The sequence below is a fragment of the Leguminivora glycinivorella genome, chromosome 13, assembly GCF_023078275.1.
Source record: "Leguminivora glycinivorella isolate SPB_JAAS2020 chromosome 13, LegGlyc_1.1, whole genome shotgun sequence".
NCBI lineage: Eukaryota > Metazoa > Arthropoda > Insecta > Lepidoptera > Tortricidae > Leguminivora > Leguminivora glycinivorella.
Genome location: NC_062983.1, coordinates 15,220,917 through 15,242,521, shown reverse-complemented (window position 1 = coordinate 15,242,521; position 21,605 = coordinate 15,220,917). Strand labels below are relative to the sequence as shown.

Sequence of the window (21,605 nt, the reverse complement as noted above, 5' to 3'; positions counted from 1 at the left end):
CCCTCACTATAGCGAGGAAACTACAACGCAAAAAATGCGTTTATCACTGCTTCCAGTAGTTCCACAGGTGGTAAATAATCTTTATTACTAGATTCACCTACTTTTATCAATTTTAAAGCAGTTAAATTGACTTTATTCAAGGTCAAATTACTTTACCCACTAGTGGATAAAATGCGTTTTGACCCGCTGGTATTAAAGAACAAAACACGTGTTTCCGAGTTAGTGAGGGGAAAAATATCTTGCCGTCCCTATCGCACTTACAAATAGTGCCATAGGGACGGCCGAATGTTTTATCAATTATCGCGCGACCATACTTGCCTGCCGTAATCCATTGAGTATGTGAAAGCTTGCATTCAATTTAAATTTGGTATTTTATTTCGGTCTTTTACTCGCTTTAAAATTTAAGAGAAGTTTACCGGGTCCATTATTAAAATGTCTCCTGTTTTCGTAGGTACAGTCAACCAATTGGAACCGTAGGCCGCTTTAGAACTATGTCATAGTGACGTTAGAAATCAAATTAAGTATAAGAAATCTCTTAGGCCGGCAACAGACAGTCTTAAATTTCATAATCTTAAAAAATCATAATCTTATGAAATGAGATCGAGTACACGGATTCCCATACAATTTCGCAACTGTCCACACACAAACTTTTTTTTTAAGATTATGATTTTTTTCAGATTGATCTGACAGATTGCGAATAATTTGAATTTTAAGAATGTGTGTGGCAAGGCAGTCAATCTTATTTTATAAGATTATGATTTTTTAAGATTATGAAAATTAAGACTGTCTGTTGCCGGCCTTACGGCTTGTTATTTTGACATGGTTGTAGAGTGGCCTAGGGTTCCAATTGGTTGACTGTACATTTTTGCACGAGCAAGATTAGATTATACTTATAAATCCCACATGCCTTACTGACTTTGGGAGTCAGTTGGTATTCAAAATTTCAAGCCACGCATATTTTTTTTACCAAATACTGAGTTAAATATTCAAGGTGAATTATGTCAGTATCTTTAAGTCAGTGACCCAGAGAAGGCCATTGGCATCTCTTTATCAAACCTACCGGCTGCCGGTTCTTTATAGTGATATTTCTGCACTAAAGAGCACGAATTGACAAAAATAACTTAGGCATTATCTTGTTTTTACTTGATTTTGACAAAAAATACTTTGTTAGCATGATCCTTCAGGTTCGCGGTAGCTGAACACAATATAATGTCCTTGTCACGGATGCTACTAATTCGTCATTGCTCAGTGTCGACACAATGACGGCTTTATTAGAACTTTTACCTTTAACCGAAATAGTTCGATTGTATTATAGGTACGACATAAAAAATCTGGCTCATTTCGCCGACGTCTATTGCATATTATGATCTTCGTGAAATTTCGTACCTGTTGGCGATACTAGCTCACTCGATAATTCATATCGCATAATTCTAAGCGGTTAAAAGGTTATTGCTAATTGTAAATAGTGTATGAAAGATGAATCTGACGATGTACAATTAATACAAATAAATATTCTATTCTATTGATTTAGCAGTGTTGTGTTCCTGCCGGTGAGTAAGGCTGCCAGAGCTCAACGAGGGTGCGGTGTGTTGATGACGGGAGGACTTACGGAACTAACTTGTTTCGTCTATTGTCCTTTGAGTCGTCGGCAGCCCGAACGCTCCTTAGAACTTGTGCACTCCTATTTGCTGCGTACTTAACACAGCAAAAGGGAATGTACAAGTTTCTAATAGAGTGGCAACGCGCATGTGACACTGTTTGAGTTGCAGGCGTCCATAGGTTACGGTGACCGCTTTACATCAGGCGGGCCGTATGCTTGTCTGCCACCGACGTAGTATAAAAAAAACAAACCTCACTTTTAACTTATCCGATCTAATTCGTATCAAGACGAGAGCTATTTGATCTAGGTATATTAAAGTTCGAATTGGGCACTGTGGTCACTTCATGTAATTAAAGTCAATTTAAGTAAATATTTTTATTCTTGTACACAAAACATGCATTCATAACAATTCATAGGAACCAATTGAAGCTAATATTCATATCATAATATTTACAGTAGGTAAGAAGAAGAAATAGCAGGATTCTGAGGATTCATACTTAAATAAAGATTATAGTATTACATGGCACAAGTTGAGAGCATTATATGAGATAATTAAAAACAATATTTTTCATAATATAGGAATTAAAACATAATTATTTTACACATTACACATTAGCACCAAGTTGAAACTTTTCTTTAGTTAAAGAAAATTTTATAGATAGAAATATAGAAACTAAGTAATATTAAATATATCAAACTTATTGATACCTTATATTACTTATACATTAATATTATAACATTTATTATAATTATTTCCGAACAACTTTGAGCCTTCCGAAAATAACATCTTATTTGACCAGTCTGTTTATCGTCTTTGATTAGAAATACGATTAGACTTTAAAATTACTTAAATTTAATATTTGGATATTGTAAACTACGTATCTAAGTAATAACTATAAAAGACACAGAAATGATATCTTCTATCCTCGATAGTTAAGAACCCTATAGACAGTTTTATTATTATTTGTTTTTCTCTGGTTTATTTGTAATTAATTATGGACACCCGCACCCAATTATAGTCCAAATGTTCTCAACTGAGGTCTAAATAAGGTGTGATCATTTTTTAAATGTCACATCTTGAGGCGATATACAAATTGTCGACCAAAGTTGTACTCCCGGACTTTATTTGGGCGGTTTTTTGTTAACCCCCCAAATTAAAACATTTCACAAAGTGATTTAAATGTTTTAACAGTTTGACAGGATTCCATTTCCGAAAATTGTGACACCCTTAGGCCGGCAACAGACAGACAGACAGTCCTAAAATTCATAATCTGAAAACATCATAATCTTACAAAAATCTGATCGAGTACACGGTGTTCCATACAATTTCGCGACTGTCCACACACATTGATCTGACAGATTGCATCCAAGTATTTTTTTAAGATTATGAATTCCTTTACAAGGCAAGCCACACACAGTCTTAAAAGACTTGTAAGAGGTTATTTTTCTTTTGAGAAACGGCTAAGACATTGGCATACCTATGGGTGATCTAAAACTTTTGGTAGTGAGTATTCAGTTAAGCCTAACTTCCATATGATCATCGGAGAGTATCTGCTGATCATCCGGGTCATCATGAGGGCTCAGACGATCAGCCAATGGCCCCAGCACCGCCAGGCAGCAGTTTTCCTTTACCAGACCCTTTACAGCTCGCCTCCTTAATACCACCAGTATGAGGAATATCACCACTCCTTGTAGGCAGTTGAACACGTCCATTATTTCCCTGGAAAATTGTAAAATATATCTAACATGGTAAACAACATGATAAAAAACTACTTTTTTTTTATTATAAATGGGCTTACTCTTGACCACAGACTAGCCAAAGGCGAACTACATGTCAATTAAATCAAAACCAAAATCACGCTCAAATTTAAGATGAACCACATAAACTGAGATGCATCTTCGCGCAACTCCGAATACTCCGATATAAATGTGTCGATGTAATATAAATAAGGTACAGCGGGGCGAATCTCGACTGGGGGACGAATGTAACTCGTCCATTTTTTCCACGTTTTACAATATTTGCATTATTAAATAGAGCGTCCACCGGATATGATCTGTGCCACCGGTTATATATGGTAGGCGTGTTCAGTGGATACATGTAGAACTCAACATCATAGTGTAATAATTAAAGATCGTTATCAGCGTGCTGTTTTGGTGGCAGAGTATGGTTGGCAAAAAAAACAAATACACAAGTATTTAAAACATTATATACTTAACAAATTATGAAATATTTACATATTTATAATTACTTATCTAAATTACATTGAATAACCTAACCACAAAATTAAAATTTTGAAAAAACCCCCGACCGCGACCTAGTGGACCGATTTTCATGAAACATGGCTAAGAACACTCCCGACTAACACAGCTTTCAAATAAAAAAAACTAAATCGAAATCGGTTCATCCGTTCGGGAGCTACGATGCCACAGACAGACACACACACAGACAAACAGACAGACAGACAGACAGACAGACAGACAGACAGACAGACAGACAGATAGACAGACAGACAGACAGACAGACAGACAGACAGACAGACAGACAGACACGTCAAACTTATAACACCCCTTCGTTTTTACGTCGGGGGTTAATAAATAACTAAAATTTGTTCAACAGATTTGGCTTCGTGCACTACTTTTGAATTGAACTAGGTACTTGAATAACAATTCTAGATAGTCTTATCTAGAGTGCATTTGATTATTTGGATTAAAATAATATACCTACACTTCGCGTAGTGTATTTTTTGTGACATAATTAATGTCATTTACGTACCTATATTGTTTTAAAAATATATAGTTGGTCGGATAAGGCTAGAGGTGTAATCCTAAGAAGGTAAGTATTTGTTTTTTTTGCCAACCGTACCGTTTGCCACGAAAAGTGCACCTTGATAACGATCTCTAGTAATAATGGAAAAAATGCCTGTTACAATTGAACCCCAGTCGAGATTTAGCCCGCTGTACCTTATTACCTACATGTAATACTAATGAAATATATAATAATGATAAGAGATGTAAATGCAGCTATATATTACAGCTTTTGCAAATACTAGGTAGGTATATTCGAAATCTCTAAGACAAATACTAGGCAGATGATTTAAATTGCCTGTATATTTTAACGGCTGGGTGTTGTATGTTGCACTATTCTATACTTCAAATATTTTGTACAAGTACTTAATTAAGCATACATCTTCGCAGCTAGGAAAAATAGGACAAGTTCACATAACCTTAGTTACTTACCATATGATAAGAGATTGGCCATGCGCAAAACTGGCAATTTCAAATATCCAGGAGACTCCCATGACCAGAAACAGTTTCAATGAAAGCAGGAACCTGGAAGTAATTAAAGATAAATTCAGCATTTAATATTTTAAAAGCTTTTATTTAACGAACTTGCTTAACACGTTCACCGTCCAGTGCCCTCACGTTACCTATGCGTAACGGTAAGTCATATCACAAATTCACAAAACCATAGGGATAACGAAACGACATTAGAATAAATTCCCTACATCTCAATTGTGCAAGTGAATTCGTCTTAGTGTTCGTAGAATGTCCTAAATTCTACATTAATGACCTGGGCCCCATTTCTCGAAAGGTACAATAAGTCTTGTATTACAAGTGTGTTTCCATGGAAACCCATACGATTTGACAGTTCGCGCACTTGTAATACAAGGTTTGTACCTTTCGAGAAACGGGCCCCTGGGGCCCATTTCTCAAAACTGAAAGTTACAAGTTACAAGCGGAAGCTTCTTTCCAACTTGTCATATTAGACATTGACAACCACTTGTAAATTGTAACTTGTAGCTTCGAGAAATGGGCCCCTGAACTTTTATCTCTTGTTTTTTGGGCTAGGCTCCATATAAATAAGCCCATTATTTATTTTCTTTATTAGGGTAAAAACAGATATATGCCAAGAATGCGGATAAGTTTATAAAAAAAATACCTATTGTCATTTTCTTTTTTTGTAAGTATAAATATCATTTATAACAAGCCGCAATAAAGCATAAAAGTAGGGCCTTGATATATAAATTACAATCATTATCATCGTCATCATATCAGCCGAAAGACGTCCACTGCTGGACATAGGCCTCCCCCAAAGTTTGCCACAATGACCTGTCCTGCGCCACCCGCATCCAGCGCAATTCTGCGACCTTCACCAGGTCATCAGTCCACCAATTACAAACTAAAATGTGTAAACATTAAGTTCTTTACCTGTATTTAAGGATGTTCAGTTTATTGACTTCATATTTTCTTGTGTCGCGCGATAAATGTATTGAAGACATTATGAAGAGACCCACGTTAGCCGAGATGAGCACGGCGATAGGCCCGTAGAAGAAGGCCCACGTTTCGGTCCGTCCTAAGACAATAAAATAAAAAAATTTGTTAAGATATAACATTATCTAACCCTTTCGCACAACTTGCCTCCTTTCCATATGGTCTTTCCACGCATGCGCGGATCCAGGGGGGTCAATGACCCCCCTGGAGCCTAGGTTGGCCATACAAATAGACCTCGTGACACCCTCGGGGCCTGGGTCTTTATACCCGTGACCGACGACCCCCCCCCCCCCCCCCCCCCGGGCACGAAACTGGATCCGCGCTTGTTTCCACGAGTGGTCCAAAAAACACATTCATTATAGCCGCTTATCATGTATGTTAGCAAGAATGGTAATCTCATTATGTAAATATTTATTATTTAATTTTAGTAAGGTTGGATTTATCTTTATTAATACTATACTATTAATAGCTATGTTATGTGACTACACAAAAAAATCAGTGGTTGCAACTTGTTCTAGACTCCTTACTAAGGTAAATTACAAGTATAATAATATCTCATGTTAAATAAAGATCTATCAATCTAAACAATTTCTTCTTCTGAGATTATATAGTTTACCCTCTTTATAGTTTACTAGCTTTTGCCCGCGGCTTCGCTCGCGTTGGAAAGAGACAAAAAGTACCCTATGTCACTGTCCATCCCTTCAACTATCTCTACTTAAAAAATCACGTCAATTCGTAGCTCCGTTTTGCCATGAAAGACGGACAAATAAACAGACACACACACACACTTTCCCATTTATAATATTATAGTATAGTATATAGTATGGATTGGCTAAATTTAGCATCATCCTATGACTTTTAATTACGACTAGGTATTAAAGCGACGAGGAGTTTTGTACCAACATATTAAAAATATCATAACGTTACAGAACGACTTAGCAATTGTCACGCTTTATTTTCATAACGAATGCGATTTCGACATAACACAGTTTAACCAGAACCCGTAATGACAAGAATGCGAGCAAAAGCGCACTCTCCCAAGAATAAATGTCGAGGGCGTGCGAAATTAACTTTCTCGTATTAATACCTCACATAAGAAAAGTGGTGGCCGAGTGGTCCAGGCATATGACTTTCAATGCACAAGTTGCGGCCGTTGCGGGCTCGAGTCTTTGCTTGGATCAATTAGTTTTTGAATAATACTTCGATGGTAAACAAGCATACAGCCCACCTGATTGTAAACGTTCACTTTAGCCTATAGACGCCAGATGTCTGCAAATCCGGAGGTTTTATGTGCGCGTTGTTGACCCTAACCTAACACACCACACCCTCGTTGAGCTCCGGTTACCTTATTCTAATAAGCTTAACATAAATCCGACAATTGGCTTCTGGCCAGAGTGGGAACTATTGGCCATTCTTTCTGTACCTTTCTGCAGTGGGACAAATATAACCCAGATTAACATAATTCACCTTGGAACCAGCAAGTTGACGTCCCGATGCCAGGCTTCAGATGGTCGCCTTCCACGAAGTTGGTGATGAGAGCCACGAACAGGAATATGATGCTGCAGCCCCATGCGTAGATGCTGTAGATACCGAGCTGTTTCCCCTCTGTATTGAAGTAACTGTAGAACTCATATAGGCTAGGTTATCATGATACCTTGGAACCAGCAAGTTGACGTCCCGATGCCAGGCTTCAGATGGTCGCCTCCCACGAAGTGGGTGATGAGAGCCATCACGAACAGGAATATGATGCTGCAGCCCCATGCGTAGATGCTGTAGATACCGAGCTGTTTCCCCTCTGTATTGAAGTAACTGTATAACTCATATAGGCTAGGTTATCATGATACCTTGGAACCAGCAAGTTGACGTCCCGATGCCAGGCTTCAGATGGTCGCCTTCCACGAAGTTGGTGATGAGAGCGACGAACAGGAATATGATGCTGCAACCCCACGCGTAGATGCTGTAGATACCAAACTGTTTTCTCTCGGTCTTCTTTAAGTAACTGGAGTCTCTGTAACATAGATGGTGGAATTTTAAATAGGTTAGAGTGACCAGCTAGGAAACCTTTTTAACGATGTTCTTTATTAGTAAACTTACGATTGGTTTCCAAAAAGGGGGTATATATGAAACTACTCAAGTTTCTCTGACACTTTTACAAATTAAGGTGTTGGAAGAAAACGAATTTGTAATATTTAAGTGACAGGTTGTAACCATACTGGCTGCTAATCATAACTAGCAAGAATAAAATATACAGCTCGCGACAATCGTTACATTGTTTATGCTAATTGGTTACATTTCTGAAGGGTCAAAAGACTTTGCTGGACACGCGGTATAAAAGTCACCAAATGTGTCGCTTAACTTCAAACTCGCGCGGGTAAATCCATTCTGCTATAGGGTTGAATTATTTTTCAGATTATATATATACTTTTATACATAACCAACCATAAAGCAGAATGGATTTACCCGAGTTTGAAGTTAAGTGACACAAATAATGAATAAAATAATTGCGTTTCAAAAGTAATTTTATCACATTATAGTGTTTTTGTATTCTTCATTTTTATTATTAGAATACAGATAAGTGCAATACCGTATTTAAATAATGTTATGGCGCCACATAGTCATAATGCCGTCTGAGATTAGAGCACGTTTTATATAATGCAGATAAAATACATAAACATAATGTCTACTTACATCACATTGCGGTAAACGTTGATACATATCACGTTCATCCAAAAGAAGGTCGCGATCATCCAGAAATATACAAGGAATCCTGAAAAACAAAACAATTGGATGTTAATATTTGTTGTATTTGGATCATATAAATTAACCCTCTAATGCTTCAACTGGAGTGGCATAAGATGTAATTAAATTAGTGTCAATTATAGGCTGTGAGTGCTGTGACGTATTATCCCAATCTCAATTTGACGTGTAATTTATTGTACGTACATTAGATTTCCAGAAGAAAAATTAAGGACACTGGACACAAAATTTAAAGTTAGATATTATATTGCAACATGATTAATCAATTCTATTGTTCTTACCAGTAACTGCACAGACTTCGCTGGTGTAGTGCCCGGGGCTCAGTTGCAAGATGCCCAGAGACAGGAATCCAATCGCCATACTGATGCACATGCACATGTAGCATTGCCCTTGGAGGTCCCTGAAAACATAATAAATAACTTATAGTTGGCTCAATCAGTGTTCAAAGTTACCTTATGTTTATATCAGTTTCATAATATAAAAACAATCTCGGTCGAACTCTCGAAAACATTCCGTCTCTGCCGGTAGCCTAGCTGCTGCGTTATGCATACTTACATTATTTCAGTTTCATAATACAATAACTCTTTTAAGGGCTTTCCCTTCTCTATCTCCAAATCATTGCCAGATTGCTTGGGCCCCTAGGCCCTTGGTCTACATAGCTAGCCGCAATCCGTCCCTGCCTTTAATCTCGGAGGAACTCCCGAAAACATTCCGTCACTGCCGGTAGCCTAGCTGCTGCGTTATGCATACATTATTTCAGTTTCAGAATACAATAACTCATAAGGGCTTCCCTTTCATTCAAATCATTGCCAGATTGTTTCGGCCCCTAGGCTCTTGGCCTAGACGCAATCCGTCCCTGCCTTTAATCTCGGAGGAACTCCAGAAAAGTCGAACTCCCGAAAACACATTCCGTCACTGCCGGTAGCCTAGAAACTGCGTTAAGCATACATACATTCGTACGAAAAACTTGCCTCATTTCTGGTAGATACATGTACACGGCTAACGTGGCAAGCAAGAAGAGCACTGACACGAGCGTGAGGAAGCCTGTGACTTCAATAGGCCTAGAGTCCCTATGGAACTCCTGGAAGCAGGCTATGGCGGCTGCTATCGTGCCCAACTCTGGCTGGGATGCGTTGCGGTACATCTGGCTGAGGCAATACCTGAAGAGTGTATTTGAAAATTATGAACAAAACGAAACAGAAATAACACATGTCATCATTCGTTTCGGTTGGTTGATATGTTCTAAATCATATCGGTTATCGACATTGAGGACATATTATTGTCGTAATTATGTATCAAAAAAACTGTATGCACAGAAGTTTTGCGTGTGATACATTCGGTAATTAACAAAAGGTGGTTAGGGTGTGTAAATGTATAAGGATGCGTATTAAACATGACTATATTTAGTGCGCATCTTCATGTTCGGATCCAGGGGGGTAGTTTTGACCCACCCCTGGAGCCTGGGTTAGCCAAACAAATTGACCACGTGACAATGCCCCAGAGTACAGTCGGGATAAACTTAGCCTCTGGGTCGCAGGATCTCATGATCAGAGCAGCAACAATAGAAGATCACTAGCAAGAGACCACTTACTCAGCGGGATCCTCAACGATGACGAAGTTCGGGGCATCCTGCGTGTAAACTTTAGTACCGTCGACGATGACTTCTTTGAGCAGCATATGTCCAAGGGTGCAGTTGAGTCGGACTCTATGCTTGCTTTCCCCACAGTATCCTCCGGGCCGGAGAATCTCATGGTCTGGACAGCAGTAGTTCACGCTCACCACACCGTGGCAGAACACCACTAACAGGATAATCAGCTCCTGAAAAACAAATGTATTTAGGTTAATTACCCGGTGACCCGGTCACAAATTGTTATAGACCACTAGTGTTTTTCATAAATAAAACAAATGCCCGTGGACATTTGACAGGACAAGACGAATGTACAAAACCTTCATCGTGGTAACCGTAACTCTGGGCGGGTTTTGACTACCTGCGTAGCAGTCCTTAATTTTGTTAACAAAAACAAATCAAAAACGAGAAGATAAAAACAAAAAACGTGTACCTTATTAAATGACCATTTAATAAGTACCTATTAGAATCAATAACATTTAAAAGATCCTGATTCCCGAGTAAAGATAAAAATCTCACTTGGCATAGCTAAGCATGCAGCTGCAGGCAGGACTGCATTTCAACCTAACTTTTTGCCAAGGAATCGTCTAAATTTAGTCATACAGTAAGTAATATTCACCTTGCCGCGACCAGTTAGTGTCGGGGACATTCACCTTCTCGCAGATATTTCAATAAACACATAAATATTATGTTATGTCTTATTACGATGGTATCTTATTTACATTTTGATAACTAGGTCTTTGTCCAGTAGTTTGACATTTAATTTAGAAAGTGGTTTATTTATATTTTTCTACGCAAATAGATTAAAGGTGTTAGGTAGTTTTCAAAATTTGAATTTTTAGTACAGGATCATAAATGCGAAGACCATATATAGAGAATAAGGAAGGAGGAAATAGATATTTTGCATATGTAACTTAGCTGATCAAGTTCATCCATCCATATTAAGCCCAGTACTTGAACAGGTTAGACTTGTACTATTGGTATTAGTCTAAGTCAGTTCTGGTGTTGTTTGAGAACAATTTCCTCCCGCAGACGCTCCGGCTGTGGAATGTCGAGATTTTTCTCGATGGGAAAGTATTGCGTTGTTCAGAAAAGGAGTGTACAGGTTTTTAAAGCCTCCGCAACGCGTGTGTAACATCTGTTGACGCTTATCATTGGCGGGCCAATCGCTTGTTTGCCACCGACTTGTTGTTATATTTATAAATCTGTTCCAGTCACTACGATATGTACAGGGAGCGTCAGACCTTGGCATTTTTAAATACATGGGTATTTTTTTAATAGTCCCAAGGATCAAAATGTCTCAAACATGCCCTTGAAGCTTTAAAAACTTGATTTGTTTTTGCCAAACGCTTGGCCGATATCGCCTCCGTTATCGTCCTTTCTTTCCGAATGGCCATGGTGAAATACTATTTTGGGTTAAGTTTAAGCTATGATTCTCTTATCCGTTTGTTTATACAAACTCGAAAGTACTTTGCAATTAAAATTATCAAATTAGACATAAAGCACAATAATTAAGTCTATTTACAAGATTGTAATAGGTACACTTAGTGTCCGTATCATTTTAGAAATAAGTCGGGTCAAGGAGGTAGGTATAAGTCATCCTTTTAACGCGCTCTCGATGTAGGTCAGGTGACACTTAGCGATCAGAAATGATATGTATTTAGGCTAATTCAATTACAAATTGTCAATTACTCGAAGGTCATTATTACTCTAAGGCCAAAAGGTCTTCATTGTAAAGCAATGCACACGATTGTCTGATCAAGGACAGGATGCATCGATGCGCCAGGATAAAGGTATAGATTCTCTTGATTCGATTGTCATATAAAAACAATTGCGTTGTATTAAGTCATTGTGTACACCGTAACTGCAAAAATGTGCCCATGTACCTACTACTTATAAGGGGAGATTTTTTTTGCCTGTTTTACTTTTTTTCAAAACGTGAAATGTTTATACTTTTTCTACTCAGAATCATAAGCGCTTTCAACTTTGCAGGAGTTACAACCACTAAGTAGCAACTTGTCATTGAACATGGCCGTAACTCAGAGGAAAATGAAAACCGGCCAAGAGCGTGTCGGCCACGCTCAGTGTAGGGTTCCGTAGTTTTCCGTATTTTTCTCAAAAACTACTAAACCTATCAAGTTCAAAATAATTTTCCTGGAAAGTATTTATAAAGTTCTACTTTTGTGATTTTTTTCATATTTTTTAAACATATGGTTCAAAAGTTAGAGGGGGGGACGCACTTTTTTTTCCTTTAGGAGCGATTATTTACTAAAATATTAATATTATCAAAAAACGGTCTTAGTAAACCCTTATTCATTTTTTAATACCTACCCAACAATATATCACACGTTGGGGTTGAAATGAAAAAAAATATCAGCCCCCACTTTACATGTAGGGGGGGGGGGGTACCCTAATAAAACATTTTTTTCCATTTTTTATTTTTGCACTTTGTTGGCGTGATTGATATACATATTGGTACCAAATTTCAGCTTTCTAGTGCTAACGGTTACTGAGATTATCCGCGGACGGACGGACGGACGGACAGACAGACATGGCGAAACTATAAGGGTTCCTAGTTGACTACGGAACCCTAAAAATCGTTTGAATTTAGAAAAACATTTTCAGAAATCATGATTTTGATATTACAGTTATTAAAGTGTAAGTGGGGTTGTTTTGCATGATTATTTCGCAAAGCAATGTTCGAAAGTAGACAGATGTGCATATTTTTTTTATGTAAGTAAGTACTTAGTTCGTACCTAATGACTTAATAAAACGCAATTGTTTTTTGTCATGGGCAGCGATCCACCTTAAAAGTGACCTTTTTCTTGTTTCCAATACATCCGTTTACCTAATATTGTTTTTGAATCCCATTTCATGATTGCTCATCATGTGACGTCATCACGGGTTATCTCCTGACATATTATTGCCTAATTTCTTAGAATATTATATATTCCACTCGACGAATGTCATTACGCATATGTTTACTATTTTATTTGGCGTAAATATTGAATACTAGATATGTCATGTCATCGAACCATTGTTTTATTGTTTTTTGATACGCACAATAGTATGCAATCTTACACAATAATTCTGAGTTGAATATTGTATACTACAGACAGTAGAGGTATCTTATATTAACTTCCTGGGCCCATGTCATAAATATCCTTAGAGTTTGGAATAATTAGGGTCGGCGCAGCATATCAGGTTCTTCCATATCTCTCTATCGGACGTCATCGTCACCTTATCAGTCGCGTTTGTTTCATATCTCTCACACAGTCCAACTTTCCTTGGGCTTTCCTCTCCCGCTTCCAATCTATGCACACAATGCTAAAGTTAAAATGCTGTCTGAAAAATATGACGTCACTACTCACTAAGGCTTCACGAAGCTACGATGTTATTACATGTCATTTTTAGGGTTCCGTAGTCAACTAGGAACCCTTATAGTTTCGCCATGTCTGTCTGTCCGTCCGTCCGTCCGTCCGTCCGTCCGTCCGTCCGTCCGTCCGTCCGTCCGTCCGTCCGCGGATAATCTCAGTAACCGTTAGCACTAGAAAGCTGAAATTTGGTGTCAATATGTATATCAATCACGCCAACAAAGTGCAAAAATAAAAAATGGAAAAAAATGTTTTATTAGGGTACCCCCCCTACATGTAAAGTGGGGGCTGATATTTTTTTTCATTCCAACCCCAACGTGTGATATATTGTTGGATAGGTATTCAAAAATGAATAAGGGTTTACTAAGATCGTTTTTTGATAATATTAATATTTTCGGAAATAATCGCTCCTAAAGGAAAAAAAAGTGCGTCCCCCCCCCCTAACTTTTGAACCATATGTTTAAAAAATATAAAAAAAGATCACAAAAGTAGAACTTTATAAATACTTTCTAGGAAAATTATTTTGAACTTGATAGGTTCAGTAGTTTTTGAGAAAAATACGGAAAACTACGGAACCCTACACTGAGCGTGGCCCGACACGCTCTTGGCCGGTTTTTTAAGAATTATAATACTTATATGATACTAGCTTTTTCCCGCGGCTTTGCTCGCGTTAGAAAGAGACAAAAAGTAGCCTATGTCACTCTCGATTCCTTCAACTATCTCCACTTAAAAAACACGACAATTCGTCGCTCCGTTTTGCCGTGAAGGACGGACAAACAAACAGACACACTCACTTTCCCATTTATAATATTAGTATGGATAGTATGGATGTCGGATGAAGGACTTTAGACCAGTATTCCCTACATATCATCATGTTACGTAGAAGTGACTGTATATCTGTTATCTCTTGGACATTGGAAATAGTTCAAATTAAATTTCATAAAAATAGGTAAAAATCTAATTGTATACTTAATGTATATTCTTATCATGTGAAATATCTTAATACTAACGTACATAAGTTTAAATTATTGTATACTTACTTATAAAAAATGACGTGTAAAATATCATATTTTACCAATAAACAATCTGAATCAGAATCTGAATTGGGCAGTTTTTATCGATCACCATTACACGCCAATTAGTCAATAGATTTGAAATTATTAGAATTATTTCCGTACGAAAATTTGTAAGTTCCGTAATGTAATTATACCTAAATATCCATTGCATACTAATATTATAAATGGGAAAGTGTGTGTGTCTGTTTGTTTTCCGTCCTTCACGGCAAAACGGAGCCACGAATTGTCGTGATTTTCTAAGTGGAGATAGTTGAAGGGATGGAGAGTGACATAGGCTACTTTTTGTCTCTTTCTAACGCGAGAGAAGCCGCGGGCAAAAGCTAGTTATAAATCATAATGAATACTTTTTAGTACCAAGCACGTCATAGCAGTTTCTCGCGGTAAATTGTACCCACGAAGTAGTAATTGAGTGTTACTAATTTGTGGGTACAATTTACCTCGAATTTTTGATTGACTGCTTGATAGGTATGATAAAAAACGCAAAATTTTCTGCTGAGATTGTGCAAAACATGTTTTTTGTATCCCGTTCCTTCTCTTCATTATTGTTCATGTTTACTTATGTTTTCTAGGTAGGAATTTGCGTAATTTCAATACGAACAATTGTTGAAACTCTAGGACAATGAGGTCCCGAAGCGTCTGGTTTATCTGCCCCTCTAGCACAACTTGTCTTGTCGCGCGCGAGTCCATACTTGAAGTCGCGCTTGATGTATGGACTCGCGCGCGACAAGGCAAGTTGTGCTAAAGGGTCTGGTGACCGAAGAGTAGGGTAGTTTCTCGCACAACGTATTCAATATAAGGAGATTTTAGAGTTTAACTATTTAATTGTACTTAGTCCTAGAGATATCTAAATTATCGCTTCCTATCAAAGGATGTTGGTATAAAGATATTAAGTAGATAAGCACACCATATCCCCGAAAGGGGTAGGATCTGCGTAACCATATTACATGAAATTTCTCAAGTTTCAGTCACCAAACGGAGAACCTTTGACTAGACAACGACACAAACAGCCTTAATAACAATAAATAAATAGGCATCGTTGTTGACTCAATTCATATCTGTCCGCAACTTTTAAAGACATTTTGAGTAACGGCTGGCGTCACTCAAAACTCAAAAAGTTTTCCAAGATCTTAATAGAGATGTAATTAGTAGGTAGTGTAAATGTGCACATTAAGCGGGCCGGGACACACTCCGCCATGATAAAATGTTGTACAATACAATTACGGCTGTTATCATTCAGCACGCTGCCAACTGATAGCGCAGTATAAAAGCGAATACAGGAAACCGCACGTTTTGTTTTATAGTGTGTTAGGAATATTCGTATCTATTTTTAAAACTACGAAATAAACATCACCTTGGGACATACTTAATTAGCTGAAAATATGATTGAGATTATTGGGCGAAGATGGGTAAAACTCGGTAGCTCAGCTATAGAGGACGGCAGCCGTCAAGTTCGAAGAATACAATTTTGTCGGTAACTTGTCTGCTGAGTGCTGTGCAGTAGTGAATTATTTCAATGATTTTTTTATGTTTTTCTTGTATACGAGCTTATTCCACCGTCCCCATTCTACCATCGGACTCTTAGACGCACGGCCGGTCTCCATCCTTACTTGGTGGATATTCCACGAATCCGCACGAAGCGCTTTGCTTCTTCTTTTCTTATGCGCACTGCCAAGGAGTGGAATTCCTTGCCGGCGGCTATATTTCCGAGCTCATATAACCCGGCAACCTTCAAATCAAGAGTGAACAGGCATCTTCTGGGCGAGCTCACTCCATCGTAGGCCACGTCTTTGCCTTAGCTTAGCTTAGCTTTGCTAGTCTGTGGTCAAGAGTAAGCCCATTTATAATAATAATAAAAAAAAATAGCCTTTAAATGTTGCTTTTTATGAAGCTTTTGGACTTGCTTGTGCTTCTTTTCCTGATTTTAGGTTAGTTCTGTTAAGGTATAAAAAGTTCAAAACTAAAAAGTTACACGAAAATATGTTTGTAAATAAATATATCAATAGATAAATACGATACATATGGCTTTTGTGAATTACAGGCGCTCACACATATGTTTCATATATATGTAATACTGTAACATTCTATGATACCAAAGGACACATGGTCTAGGCTATTTTACAATATAGAATTTCAATATAAAACAGAACTTGTAAATTTACATACAACTATTTTTTTCTATTTTATTCAAGTGGTGCAATGCGCAAACATGTCTTTTATACATGTTATAAATAATTAGAAAAATAAGAAGAGGTAGCAAGATATTGGCAAAATATTATTTAGTTTAGAACTTATGATCCCTTCACACGATAAGAAGAATTAAATAATTGTTATAAATATCTACCATAATTAATATTGTCTTCGGTTAGCGCGATAGTTACCATAGTTTTATTTCCTGACACCTATACCAAAATTGTTCGATATTCTGAGGCGCTTCCATAGCAAAAATCAGAAGTGTTAGTGAGTTTTTATGCCCATTTTTAGGGTTTTTTCTCTACATCTTACATAAATACACCATATGACTTGAACCTCTTATCTAAACTGACTCCTAACCCATGAGATAACATTGATTACCGATGACGAAATATATTTTTTTTAACTTTCTAGTGCGGGGCAGGCACAAGATTAAGCAAGAATACAGAACTTTAATTTTTGCATATTTAAAATTCATATATAATGTAATAAAATATATTAAAATACGAGGCATAGTAACATAGCTACAAGTTTGTTAACTAAACAAAACTAAGATTAGTAATAAACAGTAGAAATCAACATACTTACCTATATTTTAATATAAAATTCTAAGTCACTTTTGTACGATTCAAAACACGTGCATATATTGGCGGAACAACCTTTTTTGGTTTTTATGATTATCAGTTTTGTTTTCTTTTACTATACGTGACAACAAAAATTTTACGTCAAAAATTCAAGGTTAAAAGACATCATTAAATCAGTATCTCATTATTGTTATTGTCACGAGCATTGAACTACTCACCTCTTACACGTCATTAATTATAACATTTACGTGAATAATCCTGAATAGTATGTTAACCCCTTCCGTTATCTACAGCAAAATATACAGGGTGTTTGGCACATGAACCAATAGCATATTTGGGGGGGGGTCTGTGGTGTCATTTCCATTTTTTTATTTAGTCTTCCTAAATCATCCAAAATGTGATATTCGAAGCCCCTAATTTTTTGCAGCAATTTAAATGCATAATTCGATTAAAGCATAATTAGTCTTACAAATTACAGCATAAAACGTACACAGGTATTTAAATGTAACCTAATTTTTATTGAGAGATTTTGTATGAATAAAAAAAATCGTATCTCAAGAACCGTGACTCATAGGGCCAAGGTTCCACGGACGAAATGGAAGGAAATTACACCACAAACCCCCCGAAAAACTTTGTCGGTTCATGTGCCAAACACCCTGTATGTAATTAGGTAGCTATAGTGAGCTGTGAATTTGCATGGAAAAATTATGTATGAATTCATTGATAAAATCGCCATTCACTTTCTGCTCACTGTACCTAGCCTCCCCTAAGTATTGTGTGGAAAACACAGATTTTATACAGAGTGGGGCCTGTAACAAAGGCGAAGAATTGAACTGTAGGCTATTCTCCTTATACTGATCAACATTAGTTCAGTGACTTTTAAAAATTATGAAGTCTTTAAATTTTTAATTTTTCATACAAAATAAATATTAGCTTCAATGTACGCCATTATTGTTGTCATTGACGTTGTCTGTCACATTTTAGACTTAACAGAATTCGCAATACATTACCTCTTAGAAAAAACTTTCAAGGGTGATAAAAATCAAAATACAAGTTATTTTTAAAAGTCGCCGAACAAATGTTCATCAGTATAAGGAGAATAGCCTAGAGTTCAATTCTTCGCCTTTGTTACAGGCCCCACTCTGTATAGCAAGAAATGGTTACCCAGCTCCAAAAACAAGCAACAAATTAATCGACGTTTAGGTTTTAAGTTTAGCGTTGGAGGAGGTAGGGCATAGCGAATGATTTGGAGGAGGTAGGGCATAGCGAATGATATTCCACTTTGTGTGGTAGGGCACAGCACAGCGGATATCGTCTCGCTCGAATCTAGAGCAGAGCCCAACTGGGGTAGTACCTCCGCCTTACAGAAGACCGCAGCCAAATAGCACTAGACCCTACTCATAGTGTTGTGTTCCTGCCGGTGAGTAAGGCTGCCAGAGCTCAACGAGGGTGCGGTGTGCTGATGACGGGAGGACTTACGGAACTAACTTGTTCCGTCTATTGTCCTTTGAGTCGTCGGCAACCCGAACCCTCCTTAGAACTTGTACATTCCTTTTTGCTGTGTACTTAACACAGCAAAAGGGAGTGTACAAGTTTCTAATAGGGTGGCAACGCGCTTGTGACACTGTTTGAGTTGCAGGCGTCCATAGGTTACGGTGACCGCTTTACATCAGGCGGGCCGTATGCTTGTTTGCCACCGACGTAGTATTAAAAAAAAAAAGCGTCTGTCATCTTATAGATAGATTTTCTCATGCCTACATATTTTAACGAATTAATCAGTATCTATAATGAAAACGTGCAAGAAATCGCCTCGCTTTACTATTATATCACGTCTAACTTATCAGTTTATGACAAAACTGATGCATTTGACATTGATCGTTTTTTCGCCTTTTTAGGTGTTCATTAATATTAACCTACATCCCAAACCTTACAAAATGACATAAGAGATTCCGTGGGTTGTATCAGCCGAATTTTCCATCAACTTGTTATGCAATATTTTAATACTAACTGCATATATTTGTGTTTGTTGCATTGGACGCCGGCCAAACATCTTATTTTAATTATTTGTTTGGTTATTAGTGGTTTCTGCGGAACCTACACATATAAATAAATAACCCGTTGTCGAGTAGACAATAAGAAAATGCGAGCTGGTTAGAGAAAATATGTATAGAAAAAATGTCTTAGAAAGTTGGCGTAACAGATGAGGCATTTATCATAATTATAGAAATAATTAAACGTGATCAAAGTTTGTAATTCGTTTTATGTGACAGCGTAATAGTTGTTTTCTATACAACTGCGTACTATTTTGTTTTAATACCAATTCAAATCAATGTTCACATCAAATCTTGTCTGCGTAATATAAACTTGTACACATATTTTTTTCCTCCAATAATTATTTATTTACATGTATATATATTACATTCTCCTTGCGTTATCCCGACATTTGCCACGACTCATGGGATCCTGGGGTCCGCTTTGACAACTAATCCCAAGATTTGGCGTAGGCACTAGTTTTTACGAAAGCGACTGCCATCTGACCTTCCGACCCGAAGGGTAAACTAGACCTTATTGGATTTAGTCCGGTTTCCTCACGATGTTTTCCTTCACCGAAAAGCGACTGGCAAATATCAAATGACATTTCTCACATAAATTCCGAAAAACTCATTGGTGCGAGCCGGGGTTCGAACCCGCGACCTCCGGAACATGGGCTCATTTTTTTAGGTACGTAAACCTTAATTTTATTTTATTAATTTATATGTCTACCCTTTCGAAGTGATCTTATTCGACAAACAAATGATCTCCAAAATATAAAATATATCTACTATGTGTTATGTTGTCATGTTATGTGATAAAACACATGTACTCGCACATTAGATATTTGTAAATGGCCTATTATAGTAACATATCAAGTGTTTATATCATTATGTTATCAAGAACATGAATTTAATGGCCATTATTCATTCGGAAAGCTGTGTCAATAATTGTATAAAAAATCGTAATTTGACTACCGCAATGTTACTCACTATGAGTTTTACTTTTGACTTTTATGATTGTAGTGTATATTTTAAGATGGTTAGTATTCAAATCTTTACTTAAAAGTTCTGTAAGTGCAAGAGGAGATAGTTATATTATACTTCTTTATTTAGGTACTGTTAATTATATAGTGCATGGTCTATGATAATATAAATTAGTAAAGTTATTAATTTATTTCATAGAGTTACATATAATTTTACATATACAATACACTAATTCTCGAGTTTTGTATCAGCCAAGACATAAATCCCTTTTATTTTAATTTAGAAATAATGACCGATATGATACCCAATATTTGAAATATAATAATATTATAACGATGAATTTACTACACACGTGTTCATAGACTACCGTAGATAGATATCTGGGGCATACGTACAAATGATTGTACGATACAACTGACACATAACGAACTCGTAAATGTAATGTAAATATATGCTTAACCGTTGAATTCATAATTTTCATATATTTTATACAAAACAAAGCCGGCAGTTGTATTAAGTGGGGACATAGTTCCTACGTGAGGTGCCTGTATATCAATAGAGGTATCTTAGGAATTCAAGTTGTTTTTTCTTTGTTATTTATAATAAACAATATTTCCTAAATCCGATATGTTTGTTTTTTAAGATCAAATTCATCGAGTTCGGTTTTGATTTTGATAAAGTCTAGATTTTTTCACATTGTTGGGATTTGAGGGTAGACACCAAAAACTGCATAAATATTTCTTTTGTATGAATTACTGAATTATGTAGGCTACCTATATACTTAATTTTATTTTGCACATGTATTAAAATTATTTAAAACACACTTTTGACAATTTAAAACAAATTCCAATTTACAAACTAGCTTAAACTTTTCACCAACGTTCCACAAAACTCACCTTCATGATTAACAGTATAAACTCCAACAGCTAACACACTGTCACATTGACCGAATAAATATATAAAATATAAAATAAAAGGGAATTGGAAGTGATGCGTGCGCGCGCGCCGGCGACGGAGTAAACAGCGACGCCCCCCGCTAGAGTCGCCGACCGGCAATTAGTGATTCCACCCGTTTTAAATATCGCACGCGTTCTGCACTTTCCACTAT

The 21,605-nt window shown here is 37.0% G+C and overlaps 2 protein-coding genes across 3 annotated transcripts in view; one reads left to right on the top strand and one right to left on the bottom strand.

Moving 5' to 3' along the window:
- Nucleotides 1-21,605, top strand: part of LOC125232641 (RNA helicase aquarius) — a 111,355-nt gene that overhangs the window by 25,088 nt on the left and 64,662 nt on the right. The window lies entirely within an intron of this gene.
- On the bottom strand, nt 1,961-21,552 carry LOC125232644 (G-protein coupled receptor Mth2-like). The gene is made up of 9 exons (XM_048138393.1): nt 21,394-21,552; nt 10,221-10,447; nt 9,601-9,789; nt 8,911-9,029; nt 8,561-8,639; nt 7,717-7,880; nt 5,810-5,954; nt 4,838-4,930; nt 1,961-3,320 (listed from the first exon to the last, which is right to left on the bottom strand). Exons 1-9 carry the CDS (start codon nt 21,397-21,399, stop codon nt 3,113-3,115), a joined length of 1,230 nt encoding a protein of 409 aa, XP_047994350.1. The 5' UTR covers nt 21,400-21,552; the 3' UTR covers nt 1,961-3,112.